The 18,076-nt window shown below is 43.2% G+C and overlaps 1 protein-coding gene across 1 annotated transcript in view; it reads left to right on the forward strand.

The window, feature by feature from the left end:
- Positions 1-4: 4 nt before the first annotated feature.
- Positions 5-18,076, forward strand: part of PLEKHA3 (pleckstrin homology domain containing A3) — a 29,421-nt gene continuing 11,349 nt past the window's right edge. The window contains exons 1-7 of the mRNA XM_045296287.1: positions 5-78; positions 3,950-4,066; positions 8,869-9,024; positions 11,938-12,074; positions 13,968-14,132; positions 16,248-16,291; positions 16,809-16,921. Coding sequence (XP_045152222.1) covers positions 39-78; positions 3,950-4,066; positions 8,869-9,024; positions 11,938-12,074; positions 13,968-14,132; positions 16,248-16,291; positions 16,809-16,921 — 772 coding nt within the window. The 5' untranslated portion in view covers positions 5-38. The remainder of the gene's footprint in view (positions 79-3,949; positions 4,067-8,868; positions 9,025-11,937; positions 12,075-13,967; positions 14,133-16,247; positions 16,292-16,808; positions 16,922-18,076) is intronic.

Here is an 18,076-nt window from a genome sequence, read left to right on the forward strand (position 1 = left end):
GCCGGCCCGGGAGGATGCGCGGCGTGGGGCTCTGAAGGATGGAGGGCGTTTTGTACAAGTGGACCAATTATCTCACAGGTAGGTGGACCGAGGGCCACCGGCAGGATCGGGGGCCCTCGCGGCCTTGGGGGAGGCTGGCCGCCGATCGGCTCTGCCTGGCGCCGGGCTTACTTCGCGCACTGCCCCTCGTGCAGCCCGTCTGGCCGCTGCAGGGGAGAGTTCGGGACTGCGCACCTGCCTGAGGGTGGGACGTGTACCTGGGCACGGCTGTGCTTTGGTGAAAAAACGTCCGATAGCCTCTGGGATCGTTCGCGGCCACCGAGCTTAGGTCTTGTTTCAATCTCTGCCCCATTCCCACACCAGTTTCTGCATTTGGTTCATACCAGAGTTGTGGTATTGAGCAGCAAGACTCTTTAAGACCCAGCTTTTATTTTAACCTTAATTTCCTTAGCCACACGGTGTTTACAAGCTCACTTGTTGAAGTTGTTGGAGCTGGTCAGCGAGGTATCCTGCTTGGGAAGTCAGGTCAGTGCTGAGAAATAGTGGAGGAAAATGCAGGACACCGAAGTGGAGTTTTCACCCATGAAATAGGTTGAGAGGAAAAACCCCCAAAGGTGTTACATGCCTCTGTGGAAATGAGAAACCGGAAGGAAGGGGCCTCTTTGCATGATATTAATAACATTGAAAATGTCTTTGTGTTGTCGTCAGCCCGAGAAAAGGGCAAGTCACTGACTCTCAGGATCTCAGCCTGGTAAGGTCAGGGCCATCCACTGCTATATCCTGAAGGCGTCTTCCAAGACCAGAAATCTATGATCTCACTAAATTCCAGGTAGAGGGGATGAGTTCAAAATAAATAGCAAACAGATGGCATGGTCCAGCATCATAGATATTATCTGACTTGCTTTCCATTTGCTCTCTGGCTCTGATAAAAGTATTGAATCTTTTAGTAATTTTATGGTACACAACTTGTGTCCACTTGCCCTTGTGCACTTTTCTTTGCTGACAGTCCCTGGTGCCTTTGTATTTTGGACTAGATGGCAAGCTAAAGCCAGATTTATAGCATCAAGGACATTAACATTTATGCTGCATATGTTTGCACACCAAAAATGCATATGGTTTGCTTCCATAAATGAATGACATGTTTTAGCAGGAAGCATTTTTAAACTGGGGAAATTACGATGTTTTATTAAGGATTTTCGTGTGGGTGGTTGTGCTAAGCAGTACTACTGTGTAGTTGCAGTACAGTGTTGGGGTTTCTCTAAGGAACGTTTATGTGTCCTTTGAGATGTATACTGTCAGTGCTTTGCAAACCTTCTTGCTTAGGTAGCTCTTTGCACAGCCTGGAGCTATTTTGCTGTTGGAGATGAACCGTAATTTAAGACCTGGTGTGAAAGTTGGTCTCCCTTGGGGAGATTTCTTCAGTTCTATTGTGTAAAGTACCAGCTGGTTAAACTTTTAACCAGGAGAGCTTTAGGTTTCAGTCTTTGCCACACATTTAAGTTAACTGCTATTTGCCATGTAGAAACTTGCGGAAACAAAATTTTTCATTTGGAAGAATACCGTGTATAAATTTTAAATTTGGCTTTATGGTATGCTGGCCGCTAACTTCAGTTCATCTCAGGTCAGAAGGAGCTGCAGTTGTTCACGCTAAATGATCGTTCTGGAACTTTCTAGTTTAAGGGCAGTGTTGATTTGAGAATGCTTTGCAGAGAATATGATTCCAGTCACATTTGGCAGTTGGAGAGAAAAAGATTGTGTTTCTGACAAGTAATTAAAAGGAGAATACCTAGGGAAGCATGTTTCACATGTACAGCTCTCTGTTACATACATGTGTGAATCAATTAGAGATTGCTTTATGAAATATTTCTCCAAAAGGGTGTGTAAAAATAATTAACAGGCTTGGTTTGATTAATAGAGCCAATCATAGTTACCTTTGGTTTAAAAAATTACGAGGCTAAATATATATCTCAATAAAAATTTGTCATTTTAACAGTTTTTCAATGTATGCCAGTGATATTAATGACATTCATCACACTGTGGGGCTGTCACCACTATGTCTAAGATATTTAATCACCCCCACACCACTATTAAGTTGCTACCAATTCTAATTGAATCATTTTGCAGAGTTAAAGCCCCTCTATCTTTTAATTCTATGTTTCCCTGGAACTGGGCTCTGCGTTGGGCTGCTAACTGAATGGCCCTGCTCTGTGGGAGCAAGGTGAAGCTTCCTGCTCTGGTCAGGAGTACTCTGTCCTTGGTGCGGCTGTGAGTTGGAATTGACTTGATGACAGTGAGGTTTTGAGGAACTTTTTGAAGCCGTTCTTGTGATGTGCGGGGCAAGCATTTAGCTGCTACCCACCAGGTCGTTGTTTCAAAACCACTAGTAGTCCCATGGGAGAAAAATGAGGCTTTCTGCTTCTTTTAGACTCCAAGTCTCAGAAACCCAAAGAGGCAGTCCTTTCAGTCCCAAAGGGATTTTATGAGTTGGAATTGACTCAATGGAAGTGAGTTTGTTTTTTGGGCTTTTTTGTTTGTTTGTTTTGTATGACATTCCTTACTGTCTTAAACAGAGTATACAAAGTGGAATCTAACCTTTTTATGATAATTTTAGGGCTGTCATTTTAAAAGTGACATAGGTATAGGTAATTTGGGTAGGTAGTTCTGTGATCTGTATCATTGCATAAGAATAATTTGCTATTTGCCTTTCTGTGGCCATTCTTGGTACTTCCTGGCTCTGGAAAAATGGTTCATCAGAGTTGATAGCACAAGTGACTAGCGCCTGAACACCTGTGGCTCTAAAAATGGTACATTTAAAACTAGAACTCTATGCTCCATTGTGGTTTAATGAAGAACAAACGCAGTCACCCTGCCTCTAGCATGGTCACACTGTTATTGTGTGGGCCAGCTCTTGCATAGATTAGTAGCCTGCTGATAAGATTCCAGGGGAACAGAATTTGACTGGGAGGGGGAGTCAGAGGAAGGCCATCATCCTTATCATCAGCTTTGTCTTGGAGCCAAGTCCATGGTAGCTGTGTGCTCTAGTCACTGAATAAATATTAATTAAACGAATGACTGCTGTTTCTAGCAGCTTCTGTGTGGCAGCAGAGAAGGGGAGGGGACCCATGGTCTCACCACAGGGTACGCAGCTTCTTTGTAAGAAACTGTAATTCATTTAGCGCTTGAGGTGTGCTGGGGGGTTTGCTTAGGCAATATCTTTAATAAAGAAGGGAAGGCCACATTTTGCAATTAGAGTACTGGATGGTACCTGAGAGCGCATATAGTTCAACCCATTCATTTGGGAAAATAAAAATGAGAAGATTTACCCCATGTTATCTGAAAGAATAATGGTAGAACTGCTATATATAATCCATGGCCTCTGTTCTTTTTTATATTATAACCCAACTGGATCCTCTTTTCGGAAAAGACAAGAGTTCTCTTATACCCTGCATAGGGCTAGCATTGAGGGATGGGTCTTAGGGGCCGTTAATGACAAGGTGAACCAAAATAAAGGTGTTGCACAGAGTCCAGGAACAGGAGTGGGAATAGGGATACCAGAAGGGTAGGGGGAAGAGCAACAGAAAACATGGGGGAAGGGAGACAGCAGTCATGAAAATAATAATAATTTATAATCTATAGATAGTAAATGTCTAGAAAAGAATGAAGGCAACATATGTTTAAATTCGTCTGTTATAGCAATGTGTGGATTGTAATAAGCGTTGTAAGAGTCCCCAATAAAAATGATCTTTTAATTAAAAAAAAAGTGTTGACATAAGCTGACCAGGAGACTGCTGCAAAAATCCTACCCAACAAAGTATACAGTGATGTAGGAACATCTGACCAGATGTTACCGGCGAGCCAAAGGCTAGTGTAGTTGCCAAGTTTTGAGATCTCTGTGTGGTGAAAGTAACTTCTTTCCTTATTAATCTTTTGTTGTTTTTGATTTTTGTAGGGTGGCAGCCTCGTTGGTTTGTTTTAGATAATGGAATCCTGTCCTACTATGATTCACAGGATGATGTTTGCAAAGGGAGTAAAGGAAGTATAAAGATGGCAGTTTGTGAAATTAAAGGTAAGTGAATATATGGAATTAGAGGAATTTGGAGTTAGCCAGTCATGTGTTTTTAGCTACGCCAGCCAAGAGAGGAAAAGACATTTTTAACCAAGCTTCAGACAGAAGTCTAAGGTGACCAGACGTCCCGCTTTTGAACAATTTTTCCCCCGCGTCCTGCGGCATTTTTAAAAAGTCCCGATTTTTGGAAAGTAGGCACGACAAGCTAGGGTATACGGTTTTCGGCTGCCATGTGGCTATTTCGCCAGGATATGAGTTTTATCAATGGTGTCCCGCTTTACCAGTGTTAAAATCTGGTCACCTTAGACAAAACTCTCAAACTCCATCAGGTTAATTCTGACTCATAATGACCCCATGGGACAGAGTAGAACTACCCCCGTGGGTTTCTGAGGTTGTAACTTAAGAATGTTTTATTGGCATGCAATTCACATATATGATTTAATAGTTCAATCATATTAAGACTTGTGCAGGGGGAGGGAGGGGAAAATGAGGAACTGATACCAAAGGCTCAAGTAGAAAGCAAATGTTTTGAGAATGATGAGGGCAACAAATGTACAAATGTGGTTGACACAATGGTTGTATGTATGGATTGTGATAAGAGTTGTACAAGGCCCCAATAAAATGATTAAAAAAAAAAAAAAGAGTTGTGCAATCACCACCACAATCAATTTCAGAACATTTTCTTCTTTCTCATACTCATTGTTATCAGCGCTCCATTTTCTCTAACCCCCAGCCTCCTTGCCATGCCGAGGTAAGTATGAATCCCGTCACTATTTATGTACATTTACCCATCCTGGATTTCATATACAGAAAGCCATATAAAGCACAAACAAGCAAACAAAAACAATAACAGTGGAAAAATAAAAACCACCTCAATGGAAAAGAAAGCAGAAAATATTAAAACCTGAAACAACTTTAAAATGAGTCAAAGGGAGATCAAGGGATAAGATGCTACCTTTTAGCCTAACTAGTGAGAGGGTTTTCATTAGGTGCTTAATCCATGTGGGGATGGGGACTCTCTAAATTTTTATGGCAGTAGACAGCCTCATATTTCCCCTGCAGAGCAGCTGATGTGGTTAGCAACCTAATGTGTGATTCACTATGTCTGCAGGGCTCCTTCAAAAAGAAGTTTCCAAAGAAATTGAATTTACTGCCATTGAGCTGATGCCGACTCATAGCAACCCTTTAGGACAGGATAGAACTGCCCTGTGAGTTTCCAAGACTGTAATTCTTTCTCCCTCTAACCAAGTTTAGGGATACTTTAATATCACTTATTTCCCTAGTAACCAGGAAACAAATAAAGAAGCATTTGGCATTGTTAAAGACAGTTCTTACTATTTCTCCCTCTACAGAGGTCCTTTGGCAGAAGCCTTGTTGGCATAGTGGGCTAAGCACCGAACTGCTAACCCCAAGGTCAGCATTTAGAAACCACCAGTTGCTCCAATCCCATACAGATTGAAAATCCCAGAAACCCAAAGGCGCAGTTCTCTTCTGTCCAAAAGAAGTTGCTATGAAGCCAGAAGCAACTTGATGGCAGTGAGTTTGAGTTTAAATGTACTTTGAGTTGAAATTTACAACACCTATGCTAGTCTTCACTTTGGACTTCAATTACAATTTCTCACAATGCTGTATTAGTGTCCAGGCTGGTCTAAAAATGTTCTCTTTTCGCGGAAAGAGTGTTGTAAAGTTGGCAATTGAGCTCTCAATTGGATGGGGTCAGTTCTGTTGGGTCTTGCTGTGTTAGTCTGGGTAGATGAGAGAAACAAATTAGTAGACACTCCTATGTGTATAAGAAAGAGCTTTATATACAAGAGCAATTCAATATTGAGAAAACATCCCAGCCCGGTCCAGATCAAGTCCGTAAATCCAATATTAGCCCATATATTCAATACCAATCCAGAAAGTCCTTCAGACTCATGAAACATACAATGATGCCGAATAATGCAGGAAGATCACAGGCCAGAGGGTGGGAAGTTTTGTGGATCCAGTGGCAGTGGAAGCATCTCAGCACTGGCAGGATCTCCACGTGGTTCCTTCATTTCTGAAACTCTGACTGCCTCAGGGTAGCTTCATGTGGCTTTTCCTCAGAAATGTCTTGCAGGGAATGAGCCTGTGTCCCACCTCCAGTGAGCTATTTATCTCTTTGCCTGCCAATCAAACTGCGACCTTATTGATAGGGTAAACTCCACCCCTTCACTCTTAAGTCTCTCTCAAATTGACCACAGATTATGTTACTACCACACTTATTAAAGTGGATGAGGTTAGATTCATAAACTCTAGTTCTTTTCTGGATTGGAGATACGCTCTCTTAACTTACAGAAATATTCTTTCTTACCTCAAAAGGAGAGAGAATTCAGGAGGTTGTGCTGATGAACTGCTATGCAGGGAGATTTCAAGGCCCACTGATGCATTTTTGTATGTGTGGTTGGGCAGTGGGGAGGAGATAGGTAGGATAAAGCAGACAAGTGATAAAAGAACTGTATTCCCCTCCAAAGGACGAGTGAATGCTCAACTCCCTCCAAACAGTTGTCATTTCTTCTCGGTAGCTTGGGTACTCGCCCTACGTGAAAGGTAGTTCTTTTGGCATGCAGAGTTCTTGGTTGAAGTTACTGAATACACCTGAGTCAACAGACCAGGCAGGCAGTCAGTCATCTAAGACCTTCTGCCAGACTTCCTGAGCCCCTCATAATTTGGCTTTACCTACCCTGCCTATTTATGAATATCACTTCAGTCAGTTCCTAGATCACAAATGGTCAGCTTCGAACTCTCTGCACGGGCAATTTCGACATGCACTTTCACATTAATGTAACATTTCCCTCCTTTAAAAAGATAATAACAGATTCTTCATGACAGTAACCTTCACTTGCTGCATGTGTGGCTTTTAAATCATTGAAAAAGCTTCAAGTCTTCTTGCACGAAACTAATTTCTATCAGGTCGGTCTGCCTCAGAGGCTTTCTGAGGCTGTAAATCTCTATGGGAATAGACAGCTGCATCGTTCTCCCTCAAGGCAGCTGGTGGGTTTGAACCACTGACCATTAGGTTAGCAATCCAGCGCTTAAGCAACAGCATTACCAGGCTCCTTTCTTACACAGAATTAAGGCCATTAAGAATTAGAGGCAGCTGTTCAGACTTAACACATTCAACTTAAGGACACACTTAGGATCGGAACTGTTTGTAACCCAGGGACTGCCTGCATGCTGCAGTACGTGAAAGGCTCCGTGGAGACCTGCCCCTCTCTATACTCATCTCATAACCAAATCCTACTATCAGATTCTTCTTGAAGCCTTACTTCCTGTTTCCTCTTACTCTCAGTTGTACTCACATGAAATCGGCACCAGAGAGTTTGGCACTGAGTTTGGGGTTGCGTTTTGGTCTGCTGGTGTGGTTTCCTAGTTTGAATTGTCAGTGCTGTGACAGCAAAGACAGTATTTTTTTCTCTGCTTCTATCTTCTGCCCTGCCAGTGCTGCTCTGAGCTGAGTAAATACTTACTAATAATGTAACACAAATTTAAGAAGCACTGCTGGCACAGTCGTTAAGTGCTCAGCTACTAACCAAGAGGTTTGTGGTTCAATCCCACTGGCTGCTCTGTGGGACAAAGATGTGGCAGTGTGCTTCTTTTACAGGAAACCCTGTGGGGACATTCTACTTGTAGCCGATAGGGTCTTTAAGTGTTGAAAAGCAAAGACGTTACTTTGAGGACTGAGGTGCGCCTGCTCCAAGCCATACATAATATTTTCAGTCTCCTCATATTCATGTCATAGTTGACCATTAAAGAAGGAAGATCAAAGAAGAACTGATGCGTTTGAATTACGATGGTAGCAAAGAATGTTGAAAGTCCCACGGACTGCCAAAAGAACAAACAGATCTGTTTTGGTAGAAGTACAGCCAGAATGTTCCTTAGAAGCGAGGATGGCAAGACTTCAGTTCACATACTTGGAACATATAATCAGGAGTGACTAGTCCCTGGAAAAGAACCTAAAGTAGATGGGCAGCGACAAAGAGGAAGAGCCTTGGCCAGATGGATGGACACAATGGGCACAAGAAGGGGCACAAACACGGGAGCACCCATGAAGCAGGCCAGGACGGGCGTCGTTTAGTTCTGTTGTACAGAACTCGGCAGCACCCAACCACCACGATGTGAGTCAGAGTGGATTTGGTAGCAATGCCTCCTTTTGGTGTGTTGCTTGTCTTGATGTAATGTTACATCAGAAGTTTGGCCTTTTCTCAGCATCATAATGTTGTCTAGATCCCGTTTGTGCGCATCATTAAGGAGGGGAGAGGGGAGGAGGGAGGGAGAGGTCAAAGTCTTTAGAGTGCCTCTCGTTTCCAGGTGGCAGTGATACGCTGTTAGTTGAGCACGCTCTGTCTGCTGGCCACACATGACCATTGAGTGTGAATGTGAGTGTGTGCCAGATGTTCCGAGCCTCCAGGATCCCGGGACACAGATGCTGCTTTCAAGGACTCAGTCAGTGTGCGACAAGTGTGGCAATGCCGATGCTGGCGGTGGTCCCAGGGGACAGAGTTCCTGGTCCTCGCTAGCTCATTCTCAGTAGCTCATTCACAGCTGCTCTCTCGCTCACACGCCACCAGAAGGTTGGCACCTGGGCTTGCCTGGGCTTGTGTGAGAGTGGTGGCTTGCAAAGTGCTACGAGAGAGCCACTGGGGGAGTGGCGCTGGCTGCCTCTTGATTATAGCGTGTTGTCTCTGGTGTCTGGACCATCTAATACTGTAAGAGTGATGATTCAATTTTCCTTGAATGACTTGCATCTGCGACTGTATTTTCCTTTGGTTTCTCCCCAGTCCATTCGGCAGACAACACAAGAATGGAATTGATCATTCCCGGAGAGCAGCATTTCTACATGAAAGCGGTGAATGCAGCTGAAAGACAGAGGTGGCTGGTTGCTCTGGGGAGCTCCAAAGCCTGCCTGACAGACACAAGGACCAGGAAAGAAAAAGGTAAGCGGTAGGCTTTTCCCGTGGCACCAGTTCCTCTCTTAAACAAAATGTGTCGCGTCCACCTTCAGTCATATGTCCTGAGAAATCATTGTCCATGTAGAACGCGCCCAAACAGTGCAGAGGTTTAGACTGTGCCGCACAGGAGGGTAAGAACCACCAGGCGGCCAGGCGGCCACCCGCCCCACTTTCTGTCTGTTCTGACATCCGCCGCTGGGGCGGCACTTCTTTCTCTGATCACCCTCACCTGGAACTGAGGTCAGATGTCACAAGTTCAAGGAGCATCATCCTTCAGAATGCCAACTTTGCAGAGGAAAGCTCCAAGTGTGGGAGCCCTCATGGCACCTAAACTTCCGACCTGTTGGCGGGATAGTCAGGGGTTTCCCTCTCCTCCTTCGGGCAGGATGCTGCGCCCCACTACACCTTTGGGTTGAGGAATTGACCGGACACCTCAGAACTCATTGAAAGGACTATACTTCGGGCACAGTTTTATTGTAGGAAACGGGATACAAATGAAGAGCAGCAGAGGGCAAAGTTAACACGGAACCTCCACGTCCTCAAAGAAACATATTACCTTCTCACAGGCATGAGTGGCTTTTTTTAACCTGGAAGCCCATGCAGTTTGTCGCCATAAATTTTTTTTTTGTTTTATTACTTAATGCAAACAATAGCGCCTTTCTCTGAGATGCATCGATTTTGTGAGGCTGCAGTGAAGGGCGGTGAGCGTTACCTCGTCACTTCACCACCTGACAGGTTTTCAGGTGTGGATGGGCATCCTCCTTGGAGAAAGGTACATTCCACGGTTCTGTCTCACTCAGCAGCTAGGAACACGGAACACGGCCAGATTACTTTATGTGTACATAGCTCATACTGCTTCCTTCGGCGATGTGGCCATTAAAATGGTTTTTAGGAATTTTAATGATATGGGAAAGTGCCCAATGTTGAATGATAGTTGAAACAAGCAGGATTCAGAAATACACTTAGTGTTAGTATGCACTGTGTGAGAATTGGTTAAGTTTATAACCCTGGATGGGGACTCATTTCACTGTATACTCTTTGCTACTTTTTGACTTTACTGATATTGCCCATTTAAAGAGATTAAATAAAAATCAAAAGCAGAGTCAGTGACTTAGGGTATTAACTAGCTAGTTATAATGTGGAACTAGTAGAAGTACTTATATTTAGGTGGGGATCACAATATCTTTTTTTCAAAATTTTCCATTGAGTATGCGTTATTTTTCAAATAAAAACAGATGTTAGTTATATTAGAGCAAGCAGCTAAATTATGGGTATTAGGAAACAAAGGTCTAAAATGGAATTGCTAATTATTTAAAATATGTAAGGGAGTGGGTAGGGGCTTCAAAAAGTTCTAGGAGAAATTACATTAATTGCATTTTCCCATGTTATTTTTGAAGCTTCCTCTTATGATAGAGTGTGGCTAAGGGAAGCACTTGAAGGAATAGATGAAGTTTGGGCTAGGAAAACAAAACAAAATCGTTTCCGGGAAGTCGGTTCCCATTTATGGCCACTCCCTGTGTGCAGAGTAGAACTCTGCACGGGCCATGGGCTCATTCTTAGGAGTCGATCACCAGCGTTCTCTCCCAAGGTGCCTCTGGGGATGGTCAAACCTTCAAACTTACAGGTGGCAGCTGAGTGTGCTAATGGTTTGCATCACCTAGGACTCTAGGGATTGACTTAGGTTAGCTCACTCACGCAGAGCAGCTTAGGCCTTGGCAGTCTGATATTCTGACCCTCCCCTACTTCTTAAGATTAAGACTGGATATTTAGTCTGCCTGGAGAACTTAGGGAGCCCAGGTAGTATAGTGGTTACTCTGTTGGGCTGATAACTGCAAGCTTAACAGTTCAAGACCACTAGCTGCTCTGCTGGAGGACGATGAGGCGTTTTACTCCTATATGGAGTGAAAGTCTCGGAAACCCTGTCCTCTAGTCGCTGTGAGTCAGAATGGACTTGATGACAGTGAGTTTTAGGAGAGATACACGAAGAAATTACAGCTTTGAAAATACTTTGAGGATAGTATAATTTATAGGTGAAGCCCCGGAAGAAACAGAAAGGAATAAATGTTTAGATGCAGTAATTTTAATTACTTAAAATCTAAAAATGTTGGATAGACCAAGACATACGAGAAAATTGATAAGTAGGGGACAGTTCTGGAGAATAGTCTGCAGTAGTGTGTAGAAAGGGGAAAAACCCAACCAAATCCAAACTGCTATCCTCAATGTACACAAACACTTACAAATGACTGACTTCATGTTAAGAAAACACTGGAGTTACTGCATACGGTGAACACGCCTGGCTGCTGACCGCCAAAGAAAGGCCTAGAGATTTCCTTCTAAACAGCCAGTGATTGAAAACCCCTGGCAGACAGTGCTGCCCGGTGAGTTGGCCAGTGATTGAAAACCCGAGGCGGACAGTGCTGCCCGGTGAGTTGGCCAGTGATTGAAAACCCGAGGCGGACAGTGCTGCCCGGTGAGTTGGCCAGTGATTGAAAACCCGTGGCGGACAGTGCTGCCCGGTGAGTTGGCCGTTGACTTGATGGCAAATGGGTTAGGTAAAAAACAGCAACCTAGCGTTAGAACTAGGAACATAGCAAGAGGGCAGGAAAAGCCAATTCACAAAAGAAGAAATGTAAGGACTTTTCAATAGAGCGAAAATGTCCTGTGTGAAAGCATGCGGTGGGCTCTGTATTCATCACCCAGTCTCCTTACATCAAAGCTACCTTTGTGGCAGTCAGCTAAAGAGGAGGGCTCTTCTGCATCCCATCTCCAGCGGCTCATGTCTTTCAGTAACAGGCCTTTATGTTTATTGCCAGCCTTTGTTTGAAGGATCCCATTTTTGTTATGTTGCCCGAAGAATATGCAGCAACTGAACTGAGCATTTGTGTGTGCTCCTTTCAGAAATCAGTGAAACCAGCGAGTCTCTGAAAACCAAAATGTCTGAACTTCGCCTCTACTGTGACCTCCTAATGCAACAAGTTCATACCATCCAGGAATTCGTTCACCACGATGAGGCGCGCCCATCGCCCAGCGTGGAGGTAGGGCAAAGCCAACCCCTGTCAGTCCCTCCCTTGACACTTTGCAGGGTGCTGTTGGGTTAAATGGCAGAGAAGCATTTTCAAAATGAGTTCCTGTCAGCAATCCTGCAGCCTTTTGAAAATCCTGGGGATTGTCTGGGCTATATTTGTGCAGCTGCAGGAAGCAGCACATTTCTCAAGGGAATCGAGACCTATCTTTACGGCCCATCTCATAATTTGTGGGCATGGGTGTGGGGACACATTCCAGGCTTTGTTCTCCAAGCTGGCTATCCAGACTCATTGGATAATTGCTAGTCTCTCCTGTTTGTTAATAAGAGTCTAGCTTTAGCTATGGAGAGTTGATATATGAGCTTTATGAAATAACAAACAAAACAACCTGAAAAACAAGGCTGCTGAGGACAGTGATGTGTAGGAATAAAAATTCAGGTATGTACAACCTAGGTGTGAAACAAGCTCACCTTTTTTTTAAATTAAAAGGTCATTTTGATAATCCATACATCAATTGTATCAAGCATATTTGTACATAGGTTGCCATAATTATTTTCTAAACATTTACTTTCTAGTTGTGAGCCCTTGGTATCAGCTCCTCTTTTGTCCTCTCCCTCCCCCTCTCCCGCCATCATGACCCCTTGATAAATTATAAAGTATTATTTTTATATCTTGTACAAATCGCTGAATAGGCATCAGAATACCCCAAACAAACAAAAGACATTGTTGAGAATGAGGGGGGTCCGAGCAGAGACCCCAAGCCCATCTGTAGACAATGGGACATCCCTCACCGAAGGGTCATGGGAAGGAAGAAGCTCATCTTTTTACCAGCGAATCCTGCTGCTCTCCTGAGGAAAAGCTAGCATAGTCCCTTCCCTAATTTGCTAGAAGCAGAAGAAACCTTCTACCGCCCTTGAGGCCTTCTTGCTTCTACCTCCCGGGGAGGAATCTGTGTGAAGTGGGTTATTTTGGCGGCAGGGAACTGCGCCCCGCACTGACCCATTAAACCTGACGGGCCTTTGTGGCTTCACAGCCAGCAAGCACTGGGGAGCCCTGGGGAACGTGGTGTGTGTCCTTTAGCTCCAGCAGCTCAGGGTGGGCAGCAGGGACCCAGCCTCGTTCCAGCCTCCACCCTGCCATTCTCCCTGTGCTGGCTTTTTCTCCTCCCTTTTGAGGTTTCAAGATAACACACAGGCAGGAGGCCAGTGGGACTGCCAGGTTTTTATCAAAACTCTCAGCTGATTTACTTTTTTTGGCCAGGCCAAAGGAAAGTAGGAAAAAATAGGCATTTAGCAAAGGGGCCTGGAAGAGCCACAATTGACTTAGACCAGCCTGTGTTCAGCTCCCAAGGTCAGGGCACTTTGCTGTCCTAAATGAAAAGAGTTTTTATTCTACCCAGAAGGAAGTGGGAACGCAGCTGAAGGGCAGACATGAATTGTATCTGTCTGTGACCAACTCTCAGGCGTCGCACCGCCTCTGACTGCCTTCAGAATCCTGGTTATAGGAAACATTTTCTTTTTTTTTTTTTCATATTGCTTACCTGAGAGAACACTGTGTGTGTGTGTGTGTGTGTGTGTTCGCGTGCGTGTGAACACACCGTCACGGTTTGGGTGAGTGTTTACAGAGCAAATTATGCCCTCATTCAAGCATTACACCCATTTTGTTTCGTGACATGATTTGCAGTCCCCTCGGTGTGGCAGGACTCTTTGGCCCTCCCTGAGCTCCCGGTTTCCATTTGTCTTGGAGAGACATGTTTATTATTCATGGCTGCTTTTTTTTTTTCTGGCATAGTTGACTTTTAATAAAGTCGCCCACAGCATAGTACTGTGCTCATTGGATGGTCAAGTTGTGTGTGAGTCCGCAGGCGGGGTGAGTCTGTTCAACTCTTCGTATGTGATTTTTCAGAACATGAATGAAGCCTCTTCTCTGCTTAGTGCCACATGTAATACGTTCATCACAACCCTTGAGGAGTGTGTGAAGATCGCGAACGCCAAGTTTAAACCTGAGATGTTCCAGCTGCCCCATGCGGATCCCTTAGTTTCGCCTGTGTCACCTTCTCCTGTTCAAATGGTTAGAATTTCCTGTTTTCCTCCCATTGAAAGCGCCTGGATTTTGTTTGGTCTTTTAACGACTTCTAAGTGAAGAGATAGGTGTGGAGGGGTGGAGGCAGTTGGATTATGTTTTCTTTTGGAGGGTGGGGGCAAGACTCACCTTCCAGAGGAGCTTCTCCACGGTTGAGCTCACAGCACGGTTGCCAAGATCCGGTCCGTCCCCTCCCGACCCCCACCCCTTTACCCAGGGGCCTGCCTAAGCTGCTTCCTGCATTTACCCCCAGTGTGCCAGGCAAATGGGGCCATTCTCTGTGTGAGCTGCGACAGGAGAAAAATTGGGGAGCATCATCCCATGTGGTCAAAACACCACAATGCAGTAAAGCGAAGCACATATTTAAAGGAGTTCTAAGGGATTTGAGGGCACCCAGTGGAAACCGTACATTGCAATCATTATCAGGTTTTGTACCTTTGATCCTCCACCTGTGTCTGAGTAGGCAGGTGACTCCATCTCTTTGAAGGTCAGTCTCTTCAGTATAAACACAGAAGTTGGAGTGCCTGCATCAGAAGGTCATTGTGAAGAGTGACCTGCTGGAGGGGGACTTTGTTTTGCCCTCTGATTACTTGGGAACACTGAGCACCCCTTGACGGGGGCGGAGGCCTCCTTGTCCTTTCCGCGCTATAAGCTTGCTCCAGCATGCTGCAGAGAACTCACAGGGGACATTGATTTGATGCAAATCCTCCACCCCCTTTTTTAAATCCAAGTGTTTCAGGATATGTTACAATCAATGAAGAAAGACAACACCTGGAAGGACTCATGGCTGCTATTTTTGGTAATTGCCCGAAGACTTATTAGGTAGAAAAAAGAATAAGGTTCTACCTATCCCTAGGTTCTCAGTCCTCCACAGCAATATTATTTGTATGGGATTCAGTAAAAATGATCACCTATATTTATTTCGATCACTATTTTCTCATCACTGTCCTCTGAGGGGGACAAAGACGGGGCTTTCCACTACCTTCAGTAGTCTCGGAAACCCACGGGGCAGTCCTGCCCTCTCCTGTAGGGTTGCTCTGAGTCGGCATCAACTCAATGGCAGTGAGTTTGGCTTTTCTTTTTCTCAGGTAAGGAGCCCTGGTTGACTCCTTGGGTCTCCATTGGCCTTCTGACTGCGAGGTTGATGGTTCAAACCCACCGATTGCTCTGTGGGATAAAGAGAAGGCTACAAATATTGGCAGCCTTGGATGTATTTTCCATAAGTATTTGCAGCCTCAGAAATGCTCTGTAGGCTCACTACGGTTTTGGTTTAGATGGGTGGCTTATAGACAAATATAGAAGGCATTTACTTAAATGTAAATGTGAATCCTTGAACTTGTGAGGGTTCTTGGACCTGCATGTTCAAAGCAGCCATCTTTAGATTTTAGTATAGCATTGCACCTCTGCTGTCTTGTCACACTTGGAAATGATCTGTGTTACTTACTGCCTCCTTGTTTGGTTTTGGTGGATTGGTTGGATCTACTATGTTTTAGTATTTGATGTTATTTATTAGTATCTGGCTTAATCAGCTATTTCCTTTTTTTACATAAATGTTTTATACATGTTTAAGTATATATGTGAAGAATAAAGTAGTTCTACATTCTTTAAGGATTTGAATTATTAAAGCCCTTCTTTCTTGAAAATTATGCATTACAGCATTGTGTATCAGCCACTTGAATAGTGAGTGATAAAGAGAAGATGTGCTATGAGAATCTACTCCTGCCCTTACAAAAGACAGAGCCAGAATTATTAGAGTATTTTCTGAGTTGCTAAGTATGTTTATCACAAATAGGGTGACCCTTAGAGAAGTTCTATATGCTGTTTTTAATATATGCATATATACTCTGTGAAAATATACATATTAATAAAATAATATACATTTGGATTTTAGTATTGAGAAAAGAACATAGCAAGTTTTTATATAAGTTGAGAAAGATTCTAATACATGCTTATTTAAGGAGAAAACTTGACATGCTGATTGTTACTTGAGTCAGTAAAAAATATTTCTTGGCAATCATCTTTTTCTCTGATAAGTTGTTACGACAGTAAAGCTGTATTACTCTAGGTGCCATAATTAAGCTTCTTTTTTTTTAAAATTTCTAGATGAAGCGTTCCATCAGCCACCCTGGTACTTGCAGTTCAGAAAGGTAAAATAACTTTTTTTTCTAGCATACTTATCACAGAATGATACCTACATAAGGGAATTCTTCAGGTCTTTAACAAGAGATGAGAAACAATACACTTTTGGACAGAGTTTGGCCCTGTTTTGTCTAGGGCCCTGCCAATTAGGTCATCAATAAAAGAATGTGTGAAAAAGGTTCAGTAGTAAGGTACTTTTTTAGATGTTTGGAGTTACATCAACTGTTGGTTGTATGTGATGTATCAGGGCCCCAAAGTTGAGACTGATTTTACAATAGCTTTTTGTAGTATCATATATTTAATCACACTGAGCCTCTTCCAGGCTACCCAGCTGGATTCTAGATGGTTTGACTGACTTGTTTTTGACTCCTGAATCATTCAGATGTTGCTAAAATGGTTCTTAAAGCATAAAAGAGTTCCTCTTTCATTTAAAATGAAGTTATTTAAAATTACAGTTTAGTTGAGGGGACTCTAGGTCTTATAATTTAATGCCTCCAACTTTAATGCTTTTTACTTAATTTACAGGAGTAGCCATGCTGTGAAAGAACCAGTGTCTACGCTGTATCGACTCACCCAGCGACGCCGCAGAACATACTCGGATACAGACTCTTGTAACGACAGTTCCCTTGAAGACCCAGGTAGCAAGTTAGATGAGCCCTGCCTCTTTTCTATGGTCTATTTAGCAAAGTTGTTGGGCTCTGAAATTGCTGGAAACGAAAGAACACTTAACAGATCACACTGTGCTTTGCCCTTGAATTAATTCTTTAATTCAGTGCTAAGCAGAAACTCAGATACCCTTTTACAAACAGGTTTCTCATTAACTGAAGACTGCTGTTTCTCCTTGTAAAATAGCATATCATACATTCCATCCCATTACATTTTACTAATCTTTTATCAGCACCGTATTTACCATAAACAGTTTAGAAGCAAAAATGCATTTTAGAATGGATGTCCTTATTTAAGAAAAATTTTCTAAGTCCAAGGAAAGATCAGCATTGCTACTTAAGTAACTTGAAATGGCCAAGGAAAATTAAAGTAGCATTCATTTCTCTCTTTTGTTTTCTCCATGACTTATGGAGGCAGTTTACGTCAACTGCATTCTTTAGGAAGGACTTTGGGATTTATTTTAATGTCTTATTAGTTTTTTCTTCAGGAAAAAAGCTACAAAGCCTAGCTATACAGTAGTGACCATGATTTCCAGTGAACAGGCCTTATTACATTTCCATGAATAGGCTTTTGATCTTCAAAGTCTTCTTACTATATTTCCCAGGAAGGATGTGGGTGAGAAAATAACATGTAGCTCCCAATTAAGGAACAGGCTGTATTCTGAGAGATCATTTGTAAGTCAGTTGTTTGGAACACAGATTTTATTTCCCTCATGGACATAACACGATAAAAGTGGTTATATTCTTTAGAAAGCTTTAGAAGAGCCCAGTGATAATTCATATTATAGCTGAAATGGGACAAAGCAATGGTGTTACATTTCTAGTACTTGAGCATATTGAATACATTGATCCAAGTAGTTATCTTACTTAAAAGTTAAATGGGTTTAGTTAGAGGTAGAGTATAAAGTTCGTAGAAGCCCAGATGGCACCATGGTTAACTGCTTGGTGGCTGATTGTAAGGTCACCCAGTCTCCGGGAGAAAGGTGTGGCTGGCTGCTTCCTTAAAGAGACAGCCTGGGAAGCCCTGTGGGACCATTCTTTTTTTTTTTTTCTAATCATTTTATTAGGGGCTCATACAACTCTTATCACAATCCATACATACATCAATTGTGTAAAACGCATTTGTAC

This window comes from Echinops telfairi, unplaced genomic scaffold (assembly GCF_000313985.2).
Source record: "Echinops telfairi isolate 266 unplaced genomic scaffold, ASM31398v2 ScPeMD7_3;HRSCAF=10, whole genome shotgun sequence".
Classification (NCBI taxonomy): domain Eukaryota; kingdom Metazoa; phylum Chordata; class Mammalia; order Afrosoricida; family Tenrecidae; genus Echinops; species Echinops telfairi.